Source organism: Mauremys reevesii, linkage group 13 (genome assembly GCF_016161935.1).
Source record: "Mauremys reevesii isolate NIE-2019 linkage group 13, ASM1616193v1, whole genome shotgun sequence".
In the NCBI taxonomy this organism is placed as follows: domain Eukaryota; kingdom Metazoa; phylum Chordata; order Testudines; family Geoemydidae; genus Mauremys; species Mauremys reevesii.
Window position 1 is genome coordinate 32,627,589 of NC_052635.1, and position 14,686 is coordinate 32,642,274.

At 44.4% G+C, this 14,686-nt stretch overlaps 1 protein-coding gene across 2 annotated transcripts in view; it reads right to left on the reverse strand.

The window, feature by feature from the left end:
- PREX1 (phosphatidylinositol-3,4,5-trisphosphate dependent Rac exchange factor 1) overlaps window positions 1-14,686 on the reverse strand; it is a 220,565-nt gene that overhangs the window by 27,105 nt on the left and 178,774 nt on the right. For both annotated transcript variants that reach the window (XM_039498242.1, XM_039498241.1), the window contains exons 18-23: window positions 11,929-12,077; window positions 9,099-9,184; window positions 4,370-4,506; window positions 3,490-3,670; window positions 1,503-1,669; window positions 483-644 (exon numbers count right to left, since the gene is read on the reverse strand). In XM_039498242.1, coding sequence (XP_039354176.1) covers window positions 483-644; window positions 1,503-1,669; window positions 3,490-3,670; window positions 4,370-4,506; window positions 9,099-9,184; window positions 11,929-12,077 — 882 coding nt within the window. The remainder of the gene's footprint in view (window positions 1-482; window positions 645-1,502; window positions 1,670-3,489; window positions 3,671-4,369; window positions 4,507-9,098; window positions 9,185-11,928; window positions 12,078-14,686) is intronic.

The following is a 14,686-nucleotide window of genomic DNA, read 5'->3' on the forward strand; positions in this document are numbered from 1 at the left end:
AAAATATCACTGGAAAAAATGACATTTTAATTTCCTTGAGAATTGCTTAAAAAGTTTTTCTGAGGGCCAGGTTTCACACGTCAGATAACTGTACCAAAAGCATACTGTTTGTTCATACAGTTTTACAATGTGCTCATGCAATCATAGCCACTTGTGTGCACAACACAGATGTGACAGCTCTTGTCATTGATGGGGGGCAGGGGGTTGGGCTCCTCATTTGGATGGGCAGGATGGATCCGTCAGCAGAGGAGTCCAGGCATGCATTCCAACCCATAGTGACAACAGTGTGTAGATGCTCTAGAGACAGGTCCTTACCCCATAGAGCTTGCAATCTACATAACTTCTAGTTCTGTGCTCAGACCAGTAGAACACGTCTTTCTAAAGCAACTAATGGGGAAAACACAGCAAAGAATACTCAGACCCCACTATCTTGACAGTATAGGATTGTCTAGATACGCCATTGAGATCTACTAACGCTGCACCTTGTGGTAGTTGGTGAGCCTTGTGCAGATATTCTCCAGCTTAGTGTCACAGGTTTGCCGGAAATCATACTCGGGCATGGTCTCCACAGCTCTGCTTTGGGAGATGAGCTTCTTGCAGTTATTCACAAAGTGACTGTCATCTACAGCAAAGGCTTCTAAAATCTGAAGAAGGAAACAAAATCCCAATGGTACAGGGCTGAGAGCCAGGACTACCGCAATATCCTTCCACTGCATAAACAGTGTACACCCCACATTTTGGCATGTTTGAGGAAAGTGTCATTCAGCACAAATCCAGCCCTCTTTCTTCTCTAACTAGCCCTTCTGAATCATTGTCATGCCTAATCTCAACACTTCAAAACTTTGGCCAGAAGTTTTTAAAAGATATTGGATGTGCTCAAAACAGTCATTTTGCCACAGGGAATGTTCATTCTCTGGCACATTTGCCCTCTCTTGTTATTTCTGCTTTGTCCTATCATGGACATGCCAATAACGTTATTGTTACTTGATGCAGACATTTATTATTCGTCCATTGTAGTGCACACCAAAATATAATACCAATCATTCCTGTCCACACTGGGCAGCAATCAGACCCATACTTTGTATCAACCAACCCAACCCATCTGATGGGGAAAAACTACATATTCTTACCCCAAGGTGCAGCAAATGCTTGCCTGAAAGGATGAACCTCCCATTTGCCCTGAGGAGCAGCAAACTCCTGCTCTAGTGGACAGATGACAAAGGGAGAGTTTCGCTGGGAGAGTTTCCCAGCTGAGGACTCTCCTGCAAGAGTGTCTTGACTCAGGTCCTCAAGAGTTGAAATGAAGGGAGGGTCAGTGGAACTTGCCTGTACCAAACAGTAGTTACTCTATACTGGTGCATTCTAATGAACTAGCCTAAGCTCCAGGCAGGTCCAATAGCTTAACATGCCATGTCACCTAACAGACAAAGCAGGTAAGCCTGGGCCATTGGTTTCCCTTATTGTGCTTGGGAAGGAAGCTGGCAATGTATGGTGGTGGGTACCTTTGCAGTCAGATTGAAACAACCCTTTGGCTCTACGGTTTTCTCCAAGACATAACACTTGATCCCAGCAGTGCTGACGTATTCATACACCACTGCATGTTCCAGATGGACGTTGTCCACAGTCAAGCTAATGAGAGGCATGTCTTCACTCATGATCAACGGCGAGACTGGAACCAAAGGCAAGTTGTTAGGGAACCAACACTCGGTAACACACACGTGCACAAACACAGGTGTGCATGTGCGCACACATGCTCAGGAGACATGTATGCCCAGCATACATTTATGGCACAGATCATGGTACCTGGCAAGGGCGCTCAAATGGGAGGTAAATTACATTAGCTCTCCATGTCCTTGGTGAAACACAAAACAGTTTACTGTTCCTAACTGACTCCCTGTCACCACTGAATTCCAAATTGCAGTTAGTGCTGCAGGTTCACCCTGGTGAGTGCACTGCACATGCAGCTGTGCCAGAGGGAGAGTCATCCCAGGGAAAGGCAGCTGCTGCTATCACCACCTCCTCTCCAAGGCAGCTGTCAATGACACTCAGTCTGAACGTCACCAGCAGAGGCAGCCCAGAGGTGCTGAAGTGCATCTTGCAGTGGCCTGTCCCTGGCTTTTTCTGGACCAGCCCCTACCTCTTAGGAGCAGGTGGGGACGGCATGAGGCACTCCTCCCTCCCCCTGCTGCTGCCATCGCCCAGCCCTTCCTTTGCGGGAGATGATACCACACAGCTATCAGACGTGCTCGCTCCAGAAACTTTAATAATGAGCAACTGTCCTGTAGGAGTAAGACGGGGGATATTGCAATCTGGTTTCATTTGGCACAGCAGGCTAAGGAACACAGACAATATGTGGAAGAAATAAACACGGTGGGCCCGAGTCTTGCTTAGGCCCTAGTCTTGCAAATGCTTTGTGCACGTCCTTCACTGTTTGCATGTCAGGAGTATCTCTGAAGCCAACATGGCATAGATGGCTACTCAATGTGAGTGGGGCTATCAGAATCTGTCCCTAAAGGTTAGATTGTGTCATGCCAAAGAATCATGCCCAGGGCTTTGCTACATTTGGCTTAAGTTTTCTGTTAAGTATAAATACCATATTTGTTTTAGTCATAATCTAACGCCATGATGGGAGCCACATGGCCAAATGGGGGCCAGATGTCTCAGAGGAAGAACCTCCTCTCCTGTCATTTTAGCCTTTCATTTTCATCTCCCAGCTTTAGCTCACCCTGTGGTAGCCAGTTAACCATATCCCATGGTCCCTTACTCTAGCTGAGACCCTGACAGGGCTTGCTGAGTAGCCCTTATTCCAAGAGTGAATCAGTCCCTGCTTTCTACTGAGCAAGAGCCGGGAGAACTATCCAAAGAAGTTGAGCTCCACGTGGCACAGGGGAGGGGCTCACTCCATGAAAAGTGTTTTCCAATGTGATGCATCTTGACCCAAAACTCAGACACCGTGTAATTATGCTGGGTTGTGGCTTGATGTCACAACTACCAACTGTACAACTCCAATTAGTACATACTCTCTCAGCATGTGGGGCCCCAGTCATTTATGTAGGGCATGGCATGCAAGAGACAACACAAAGCAGATGTACTGAAAAGAGGGCTTTTTTCTGCCTTCCTAGCTTTGCGACATTGGTACTTAAAGAGATTCCCGAAGGTGCCAGCAAGAATCAGGCCTCTAAACCCCCACAATTAATTAATGCTGTCTCTTCTGTTCAGAGCAGGGGACATTCCTCTCTGCTGAGAGCCACAACAGCGAGATTTCCATGTTACATCCCAATTTCATGTTCCTCCCAAATAAACTGGAGCATGACAATATTTCGCCTGGGAAGCTGCAGGTTGTTGCGCATTTTGTAGAATGAGAGATTTTCTACAGCAATAATTATATTTCACAGTTCCACCACCCCTTTTCTCCCAAGTAATCAGAAAGTGCCTAACTTGCCTGCCTACATTTCCTTCCTTCATGAAATTGGGTGGGCTTTCCTTTACCTGCTTCCTGTTGGCTTTTATAAAGGGGATTCAGTTCTCCACTTCCTTCCACCGAGAGTTGTCCTTTGCTTGACTCAAGATGGCTGCCATTCAGGTACGCATTAAATGGCTCTATCCTCTTCAGCTGAGCTCTATCCTCTTCAGCATCTTCGTGTGTTCGGTACACCCACTGGTACAATCCCTTTCAAAAGAACAGGAATGTTACGAAGCGCTGCCTCAACTTCAGGGATCCAGGGATATACCTGGATTTCACACTCTCTTCTCACATGGATTTTAAGCCTTTTTATGATGGCTGTGAAAAGTTTTTGTCTTCTAGCAGTCTGGGTTTGTGTGTCATGTAAGTGAGAGATGAGTTTAGTCTACTGGCAACTGGAACCTTGTTGCAATCATAACCTAAGAATTGATAACCTAGATACAAACACCTGAACACTTTGAGCAAGGGATGTAGGTTTGGAGTATAAAACTGGATATATATTTGAATTTTGCAGCTGATCCCTATCTCCAAAGTGGGCTGGAGTAGAATCCAGATCCGATCCACCCTGAAATTTAGGTGTATGAAATATGAATCTGGGTATAAATTTTGTAGCTCAAACCTAGCTCTGCTATTAGCTGGAAAGCAATCTTTAGAAGTCTATGGACTGGAATACTGGTGATTCAAACACATTTTACAACTAAGGTGTAAATTCTATTCAGGGTTTCACCCCAAGTATCTCCATTAATTACAGTTGGGTCCCATGGGGGCAGGCAGATAAGTTAAAATGTACTTTTTGAGATTGCTTTTAAATATTTAAGGAGCACGTTTGTATAAGACCATTATGTTGTTTTTTCCCCTCAAAACATTATGTTAAGTTCCATCCAGGTCTCACATCTGTGTACTTACCAGCAATTCCTGCTGCCTGTTCCTGTATGCTGTAAAGTGCTCCAGAACTTCTGTGTAACTTTCATTCATCATATTATTTCCATTAACTTTCAAAATGCACTGCCCTGAGTGGAGTCCCACAGCTGCAGCCTTGGAGCCTGAAACAGACCAGAGGGGAGTTCAAACAGCTCAGCAGCCCAACTATGGAGGAGACTAAGAGAACAGAGGGAGTGAAAAGTATTTCTGGCTAAGATGCATGGGGAGTCCGGATATTTGGGAGCTATCTTGTGGTTTTGCTGGGTTGGGTGAAAGAGCTCTGGAAGAGCTTTGTCGTATGAGGCGAATGTATACAACCTTCAAACAGAGCCTTACTTTTGGGCCCTCAGTGCACACGTTATTACATGTAGGTGATGTGCAAGATGGGGTTGTAAATCACACTCTGGTAAATTGCTGTGTGTCTGTCTGATTCTCTAGTACTTTGCACTTTGTCTAGTCAGTTACACCGGTGCACATGCATATGCGGATACTAAGAATTTAGGACTGGAAGGGACCTACTGAGTCATTGAGTCCAGTCCCCTGCTATCACAGGCGCCCACATCATCTAATACCATTCATAAACTTACCAAGCACTGGTTGGCCCAGGATCAGGAGAACAGAAAAATAGGTTAGAGTCCCCTGCCCTCATTCACACATTCAGCCCAGAGTGTCTAGCTTGATTCTAGAGGGCACAAAGTATACATCAAAGGGCTAGACTGGAGTGTTATACTCTGGAAAAGTCCTACTAAATTTCACTGTAGTGATTTCTGATATACACTGTTGAGAGAGGAGATTCAGGCCCTTTGTGTCTGCCTAAAACACAGTGACTCACAGAATATATGTTAAGACTTGTAGGGTATGTCTATGCTGCAATTAAATAGCCGCAAGGGGCGAGGGTCCCAGAGGCCAGGCTCCAGCCCAAGGCCGAATGTCCACACCAAAATTAAACAGTCCAAGTCAGCTGATCCGGGCCAGTCGCGGGTGTTTAATTGCAGTGTAGACCTACCCATAGAGTCCCTGTTTTGACAAGCCAGTTTACCAATTTTCAATGCTCTATAACAGGGATCGGCAACCTATGGCACGCGGCTCACCAGGGTAAGCAGGCACCCAGCACATCCCTCGGCCTGCACCACTTCCCGCAGCCCCCATTGGCCTGGAGCAGTGAACCGTGGCCAGTGGGAGCCACAATCGGCTGAACCTGCGGACGCGGCAGGTAAACAAACCGACCCGACCCGCCAGGGTGCTTACCCTGGCGAGCTGCATGCCAAAGGTTCCTGATCCCTGCTCTACAATGAAAACAGAATGCATAATAAAGCAATGAATTAGTACATATTAAATATTGATGTTACAATGCATGAACGGTTGGTTACTTTATGCAGATTTTCTGTCAAACACAATATTTTATCAACTGTACTGAAACGGGGACTTTGAATCTTATTTTGGAAATTATAAGAATTCCACAAGTCATTTTGGATCATTGTCTCAAGTAATTCATTCCAAAATTACAGAAAATTCAGATCAGCTACAGGTAGCTCCATCTAACTCACGCATGTGGACATATAAGGTATGATTCTCCTCTGGCCTTAGTGGAGTTAATCCTGATTTATATACGTGATTTAAAGTTATTAGAAACCAATGGAAAATCTGCTATTCACTTCAGTGACCTTTGGATCATGTCCTAGATAAGTGAGAGAGGGGACTCTGGCCCATTTAACAAAGTAGAGTCCTTCTCTCTTTGACTGATAGACAAATACCCTTTTTTTTAAGGACCACTTTTAAATCAACATCAATTTAAGGTTTACCCCTTCACATAACACAAAAACTAGGGGTTACCCAATGAAATTAATAGCCAGCAGATTTAAAGCAAACAAAAGGAAGTACCTCTTTACACAACGCACAGTCAACCTGTGAAACTCATTGCCAGGGGATGTTGTGAAGGCCAAAAGTATAACTTGGTTCAAAAAAGAATTAGACAAATTCATGGTCCATCAATGGCTATTAGCCAAGATGGTCAGGGTGTCCCTAAACCTCCAGCTGCCAGAAGCCAGGTCTGAATGCCAGGGGATGGATCACTTGATAATTGCCCAGGTCTCTTCATTCCCTCTGAAGCATCTGGCATTGGCCACTGTCAGAAGAGAGGATACTGGGCTAGGTGGACAATTGGTTTGACCCAGTATGCATGTTTTTATATAAACCTGGATACAGTCACTGCAGAAAGATAATGAAATTCTTAGGGGGGAAACTTATCTTTTGGGAATCTTTGACGATCTTTTCTTTCTAGTCTTAATTGGCTAAGATGTTGTTTAAATTTGCATAACTATACAGTTTGCAGCCTGTTGCATGCTAATTGAAAGAAGCTGAATATTTCCCCATTAGGCAATTTGCCAGAGTCTAGGAACAAGATTCTAATGTCAGTTACACCAGAGTAAATCGAGAGTAATTTAACCAACTTGAGTAGATTTACACCAATGAAATTCAGATCAGAATTTAGCCCCACGAGTCTACATTAAAGCCATAATTACTTTTTAAGCTCAGTTATCTAAGATGCAAACAATTTTAGTCGGTGTAATTAGACCCTTTTCTAGTAAAGGCTTCAGAAATGAAACCTTTCTAGCTAGCACATTAAGGAAATGATTTAGCACTTTGGCCTAAAAATTATATTTTGTGCTTGTTTGAAGGTATGTAATGAAAAGGTGCTTTGAAGCAGGGTACTGTTGCCTGTATATGGGATGATAAATCTTTGCATTGTTTCTAAATGCTGACATTATATATATTTTACATACACACAATCCTACTGAAGGAAGGAAGCCGTATACAGTTGAAAGGTCTTGCTCTCTGTAACTGCCAAAGATAAAGGTAGGGGCTGTGCTTCATTTGTGGCTCATTTCACATTTACTCCTGAGGGCATTCTGCACCAAAAAATTAAAAATTCTGTGCCACAAAAATAAAAATTCTGCAAATTTTATTTGTCAAATAAATTTGGAGGCTCCAGCATGGCATTGGGGAGCACAGGCCACAAGCTGCACAGAGGTGGGAGATCATTGCGCAGCTCCCACCCCGGGACACGGACTCAGCAGTGAGGCTGCACCGAACCCTGACACAGCGCAAGGACTGGGCCTGCCCCTCTGTCCCAGGTGCACCAGGTGTGGACAAGGCAGGCTCAGCAAGGCAGGATCCAAGTGTGGAGGGACATAGTGGGATGGGAGGCGGGATCCAGGTGTGGGTTGAGAGGGTTCTGGGTGGGGCAATTTGAGTGCAGGTGGCTCAGTGGGGAATCTGAATACACAGGAGCTTGTTGAGGGGTTCTGGGTGCCATGGTAATAGGACTCTGCAGGAGGGTCCAGGTGAAGGTGGCTGGGACTTAGCAGTGGGGGGTCTGGCTGTGGGGGGATAGAGCTTGGCAAGGGCGTATGTGTGTGGGGGACTCAGTGGGGGGTGCAGATGCAACTGGTTGGGGCTCAGTGGGGTGGGTATCCGGGTGCGGGTGGCTCATGAGGGTGGTCCAGAGGGAGTGGGGCTCATGAGGGTGTGTGTCTGAGTATGGGGCAGGTGTGAGGCTCAGTGGGAGGGTTTGCCTATGAGGGGTCTGAATGCACGGGGGTTGGGTGGATGGGGGATCAGCTCTTTGTACAGGGATCCCTCCTCCTGCAGCTGAGGAGCAATGGGTGCAGGAAGTGGGGGAGGGCGAGTGTGCAAAGCTTCCTTCAGCCAGGGGAGAAATCGGGGGGTGGGTCTGACCCAGCCCTGGATGCCGTGCAAGGGAAGAGGAAGTCCGGACCTCCCCAGCCCACCCGGGACTAGCAACTTAGCCTGGCGCAGGTTAGGAGCCACCAGCCAGGTCTTCCCCAGTCCTGCCGCATGCCCCACAGTGATTTACCTCTCTACCAGATGCTCTGGGCCCCCAAAACATACTGCTGGGGAGGGTCGCATGACTGCTTTTGTGGCTTCCCTTTGCTTCCCTGTCAGAAAGTCATTTTTCTGCAGGGAAGCAAAGAAATCTGTGGGGGACATAAATTCTGCGTGTGTGCAGTGGCGCAGAATTCCCCTAGGAGTATGTCACAGTGCAGTCACACCACTAATGAATATCTCTGTGTCACGCCCTATGCTTTCTCCTTTTAAAAGAACCGATGGACCCAATTCTCCTCTCACTCATAGTAGTGTAAATTAGGACTAACTCTGTTAAAGCCAATGGAGTTACAGCAGTACAAACTGGCGTGAAGATAGAGGCAGTCCCCAGATCTGATATAATGCATTGCAAAGTTCATGAACATTGAAAAGATGATCCATCCACCTGAGAGCATGGGAGTGATTCCTAGTGTGCAGTCTCAAGTGCTTTATCCAGCCTGCAATGGCTCAAGTGATGATGCCTCCTCAACATCCCTTCTACAGTCTAACACCACATTTCTCCTGGCATTGAGCCAAATCACCTTTTGCTTCCTTAGGTGGCAACAGCCACCCAATACCCAGCTCTAATAGTAAAGCAATTCCTAGACTGAACTCAGATTGTAAACTCTTTGGGAAAGGGACTGTCTTTTTGCTCTAGCACTTAGCCCCAGGGGTCCTGTTCTGTGACTGCGATACTTAAAAAACTTCTACCGAGTTTTTTAGGACCTTGGGACAACATAATGTGGCTCTTGTTTTGTCAGAGGGATGTATCTGGCTGGCTGTATTTCAAAATTTCAAGCCATAGCTACATCACGCCCCCCTTGCTTACCTCTGCCCACAGCACGGACGTAGGGTGGCGCCGTTCCCCGTATCTGAAAGCACAGAGCTTCGTGGCAATCTGGGATTTTTATAATTCTGCAGAAAACATGAAAGAAAGAAAGAAAGCAGCATATCAAATTAGACTGCTAGACCCATATGTACTGCTCTCAATTTTTGTGTAAGATCACACCTCCGGGTGTTCGGGGCTCAATAAAATTCCTAGACTGTTTGCAAACAGCTTTAAATATACCCTAAACGTTTAATAAGAGATGAGTTAACCCCATGCAATAGCTCTTGTCACATAGCAGTAACTTATTTTACCACCTCAGCTGCCTTTCTGTCAGATAATATTTTGACCTTTATTATATTTTAATGTGGATTATGGCCGGATTGACAACCCTGGAGAATGAAGATGTCTTCCCAGTGCCCACAGAACTAAAACAGTCTAGGCAGCACCAGTGCAAGCTTCCTCCAGGCTGCCCGACTTGGAAGGAAACTTCTCTAGAGCTGAGGGGATAGATTAGCCGGCAAGCCCAGTCCCTTGATAACAGAGGTCGCCATTAGTGCCACCGGAGGTAGTGGATTTTATGCTGTGGATATCTGTCCTCTTGGAACTGGATTGAGACCCACCACACTCACATAGGAGGCCACCAAACAGTCTCTGATGGTAACAACTTCTGACCTTGAACTGGATTTGACTCAATAGCCTTGTGGTAATATGTACTGTATGCAATAATGAGGCCTGTGATGAACCATCTAATCCTCATATGCAGGACAATGTTATTTTGCAACTGATTAGGCTAATTCTAGGAGCGTGTGCTTTATAGGACCTGAATTTGGAATACAGTGTAACCCACTCTAGTCTGTGTTTCTTGTTGGGCTGGTCCATGCAGAGAGCCAGTGCGTGGCAAGCTGGAATGTAAAACTACAGCATCCTCGCGTGCTCAGCACTAACTGTTTCAAACAGCAGTAGGTCAAAGTGCACCATGGAACTTTTAGTGTGCAGCAGTGGGGCCCACATGGCCAATTAAGGCATGGTATGCTACAGCACTGTAGATTTACTTCCCAGCTTGCTGTTCATTAACTCTCCATATGGACATGCCATGTATTAAAGTGACAGTAAAAGTGAAGAAGAAACAAACAATAAACCACATAGTAGTTAAGCTCTCGTGAGCACAGAACTGACTTGTCACTAAGTAGTTTTGCAGATTGTGTTTCTGTCTGGAATGTCATCACAGTCTATGCAAATTAAAAACTAAAGACAGCTGCTGCACATGTCTGAATGCAGAGCACAGGAAAGCTGAACATATGGTGGGTCAGCCCCCCTGCCTGGAGACAGACTCAAATCCAGGTCTAATGAAGGCTACGCTAAGCATAGCGTGCAGGGGGAGCACACAGGACATAACCCTTATTAGTCTCAATTCAAAGAAATGAATTCTGCCGAGGTTTTCCTAGGAGCCAGATACTCACAGGTCTTGTTGGCTAATGTCCCTGTTGCTCAGAATGAAGCTGAAGGTTGTATACCCCAGCAAACAAAGAGAGATGGCATTATCAACGTGTACCCTGCAGCTGCCTGGGCTGGACCAAAATCCAGTCTGGGGTCTGTAGCAGTCTGGTCTGGGAGATGAGAAATTGTGACTTGCTAATTAAAAATTGGTGCATTTAATGTCTTAAGCTTGAAAGTGAATGACCTAGTCAGTACGGAAACCTCCATGTTATTTATTTTGATATTAAATTCCATTTCCAGGATGACTTCAATGCAGCTGTTCTGATTTACATCAGCTGAGGTTCTGGCCAATTGTTTTAAATGAAAGCTTAGATTCTGGACCATAATTCCACATCAAGGGGTGGATTACATGGCAAAGTCTGTGGCTTTGTAATCCAATAATACACGGGACCCTGATTCACTACGGGCCCTCTTTCACAGGGTATCTGACCTTTTAAGAGGAGTTGGGGCCCAGCGGTAACTTATTAGCTATCTCTTAGCTGAGATTGATTAGCTAGGAGTCAGCTAAATATACAACCAGCTAGTAGCTCAGCTGAGCTGGAAAGCTGCAGGGAGTAGGAAGGTTCCTGCAGGGAACCCTAGGGGCAGAGCTACAGGAATTGGATTTGCTCCTGAGGCAGGCCCTCAACTCCTAGGCAAATCGCTTGTAGGAGGATTGAAAAAGAGCTGCAAAGAGCAGGGGGCTCTGGCAGGAAGCCCCTGAGTCACAAGGGGAAAGGGCACATGTTGTGGATGATTTGCAGGCAGCTGGATACAGAAGGGAACCTGCAGGGAAGAGAGAGCTCCTGCAGAAGACCCTGGATTGCGGCGGAAGGAATTTGAGTTACTCGTCTTTTGTGCAGAAGAAATAAAGTTGAAGCCCTGAGAAGGGCCTGACCCAAGAGTCTGGGTGTGGTGTCAATCCTTTCTGGACTAGGGAGAAAGGCCAGCAGCCTACACTCTCATTATGGAGCAGAAAACTGTATGAACTGAGATGGAAAGACCAGCCCAACAACAAGGAATGTGATACAGTAGACTGAGGTGCTTTCTCTCAAGCAAAGACCTGTTGCTTAGAAGCTTTCTGCTGCTGACAAAGTTATACTCCTTGTAACTCAATTTCATTTGTGCACATGAAGGCCAAGAGTTAATTCTGATGCACAAAGGATATTCCACAGCTGCTTTAAGAGATGTAAGGATCACTAACAAGCACGATTCACAACTTCTACCTCTTTTATCAGCTATTGAACTGCAATTTCTGATGGGTAACATGTTTATGTAGTTACCTTAACAACAGGTATTAAAAAAAGTTAATGTCTCTGGATAACCTTCTATGTCTGTCTCTCTGGGCACTTACTCTTTAGACTTGGTGGCCACCAGAAGTCTAAGTGGCCTCCGAGAGCAGAAAGATTGGTTTAAGATGGTCTCCACTTCTTGAAACGGACGCAGGAATACTAGGTCCTCATTAATGGAGTAGATCTTCCTTCCAACCTGCAGGCTGGCCATCTGCAAATGAAAAATAAATACCACACGAAGCTTTAGGTCATCCGAAAGGTCTTTAACAGTTCAGGATGCAGGGAAGGTTGGCTATTGTAATACTCACTGTTAGAGTCACAGAGATTTATGGGGACACTGCAAGTATCAACTCCAGTACACACAGACAGAACTGAAGGTCCTGCCAACACCGCATGTCAGATCAACAATACAACAACATACAAGACAACAACTTAACAGTAAGATACGGATATAGTGTCACCTCTTGCTCGCAGTGCTGTCTACACTAAACATTGCAATTCACAGGTGTGGATTGATAGCTTTGACTACTCCTTGGCTTGCAAGCTACTAGGATTATTAATGTCCAGAAGATATACACAAAGTTTTTTTTCTTTCCCCAGGTCACCAAATCATTTGTCAGTTACATTTAGAGACCCTATGACTGTCCACAACTAATACAAGAATCTCTATCCAACAACAGTAACATGAAGTAATAGGGGATGCCAAGAATACACTTACTTCCTAAGACTTTACATTTCTACTGCACTTTTTGTTGGAGGATCGCAGATTGAGCCTCACTAACCCCTATGAGATAGGGAAGTATTGCTATCCATAGTTGACAGGTGGGGAAACTGAGGCACAGAGACTAACATTTTCAAACTTGAATGACTGAATTTAAGCATATAATCTATAGTTACCCATCTAAATAAATGTGGCCTGATTTTTAAGTAGTGTGGAAAGCCTGACATGGATTTCAAAAGGAAATTTGGTTGCTCAACATCTCTGAAAATCAGGTCATTTTTATTCAGGTGCCAAACTTTAGTCCCCCGAGTTTGAAACTTTTGTCCTTAGTGACTTGGCCAAGGTCGCACAGTAAGTCCGAGGCAGAACAAGGAACAGAATGCAGAACTTGCTGCTCTAACTATTCGATAATAACCCTGAACAATTCACTTACTAATCCATCCACCTATCAGCTCGTTTTAAATGAGATACCAGCACCTAGACTGAGAATCACAAAATCCAGAATCCTCTTAATGAAGTTAAAGAAAAACAAAATGCTCTGGGCCCAATTTACCACTCAGCCCTCAGGTTCTGAGTAACTCCCACTGATTTTAAGATCTGTCTTGTTCATATCTTCTCTGCCTGAAAATACAATTGAAGCTGGTGAGGTTCAACGCTTTTGAACTCAGACAGTTAAAAATGTCCAACACCTGAAGATGGTTTTACTCTCTTAGGCAAAATCTCTTAGGGATTGTACTGGGTTGCTGTTCTCAGTGTAAGTGTATTGCTCTCTATATTACTTGCACATTCTGTTCATAACATCCCTTTAGAAACCTGTAAATGGTATTTCATTCCCCTCTCCTCTTGTATCTTTCCAGCTGGCAAATTTTAATTCCAGAAATCGGGCTCTATAAGGCCTTGGCTATGCTGCCCTGACCACGAGCCCTTCGATGTTGCATTTGAAATCTACAGTTTCATTGACTTACAATAAAGGAGGTATACACATTACTTCACAAATCCACTTCCAGGTGTGAAACTTAACCTGTGGCATGAGAGAAGTTGGAAGCCCAGATTTGTCTTAGCCTATGAATGGTTTCGCTCATCTTAAAATAGCACTGCGATCTTGGAAATTAGAGCTCAGTTTATAGTCTACGGTTCATTGATTTTTTTAATTAGAATTTAGGAAATACAAGTGCTTGGTTTTGTTCATTTCATCACAGAGACAACAGGAGCTGGTGCACCCTATTGCCTACTAAACTATATATTTTCTCATCCAAATTATTAAAGGGAGAAGCCATCAAATGCTCTCTATATTGCTTGCACTTTCTGTTCATAACATCCCTTTAGAGAACATCCCTCCCCTCTTTCATCTTTCCATCTGGCAAATTTTAATTCAGCCTAATCCTCCACCTACCCCCAGTTTCTAACACAGCTGAAATGAACATGACTCTTTTGACCTCCTTTGCAACTGGTGCATCATCATTATCAATTATGAGACTTCTGTGAACAAAGTGAGGAGGGTAGATTTTTTTTAATATTTTGATTTATAGTTAAATGGAAAAGTTTGTGTCATTAGTAGCTATTTATACTGACAAGTTTGCAACAGGGGATGAAGGAGTTAGAAAAATAAATTCAGATTTTCAGAATTATGCTTATGCATTTAATTTGTGCAGAGTTACTTCAAATTCATGCATAACTACACTAAGTCTATGTGCAAACGACTGCTTTAAATTTCTAATTGTCTATTTATACCCACTACAGACCAATTTAGACAAACAATCATGGTACAGTAAATCCATGTACAAATTAGGTGCAAAGTTTCATGCCAGATTGAACAAACTAGGAAACTATATTTTCTTCCATGGATTATAACAATTCAATCAGATTAAAATTTGGAGTCGTGTTTCTTTAAGAGTAAAATTCTACATTGTAATGGCTCTTGCATTTCCTGAATCATGGACGTTCCTTATGATAACTCAGTACAGTTGTCTGGCTATGAGCCTCTGGCTTTTCTGAAGAGCAAGCAGCCCACTAGTTGCTATCTATCAGATGGCCTTTGGCCAAATGGTTGTATGTTGGACATGGTTTGTGCAAATACAATACATCTGCTTGTCAGTTGG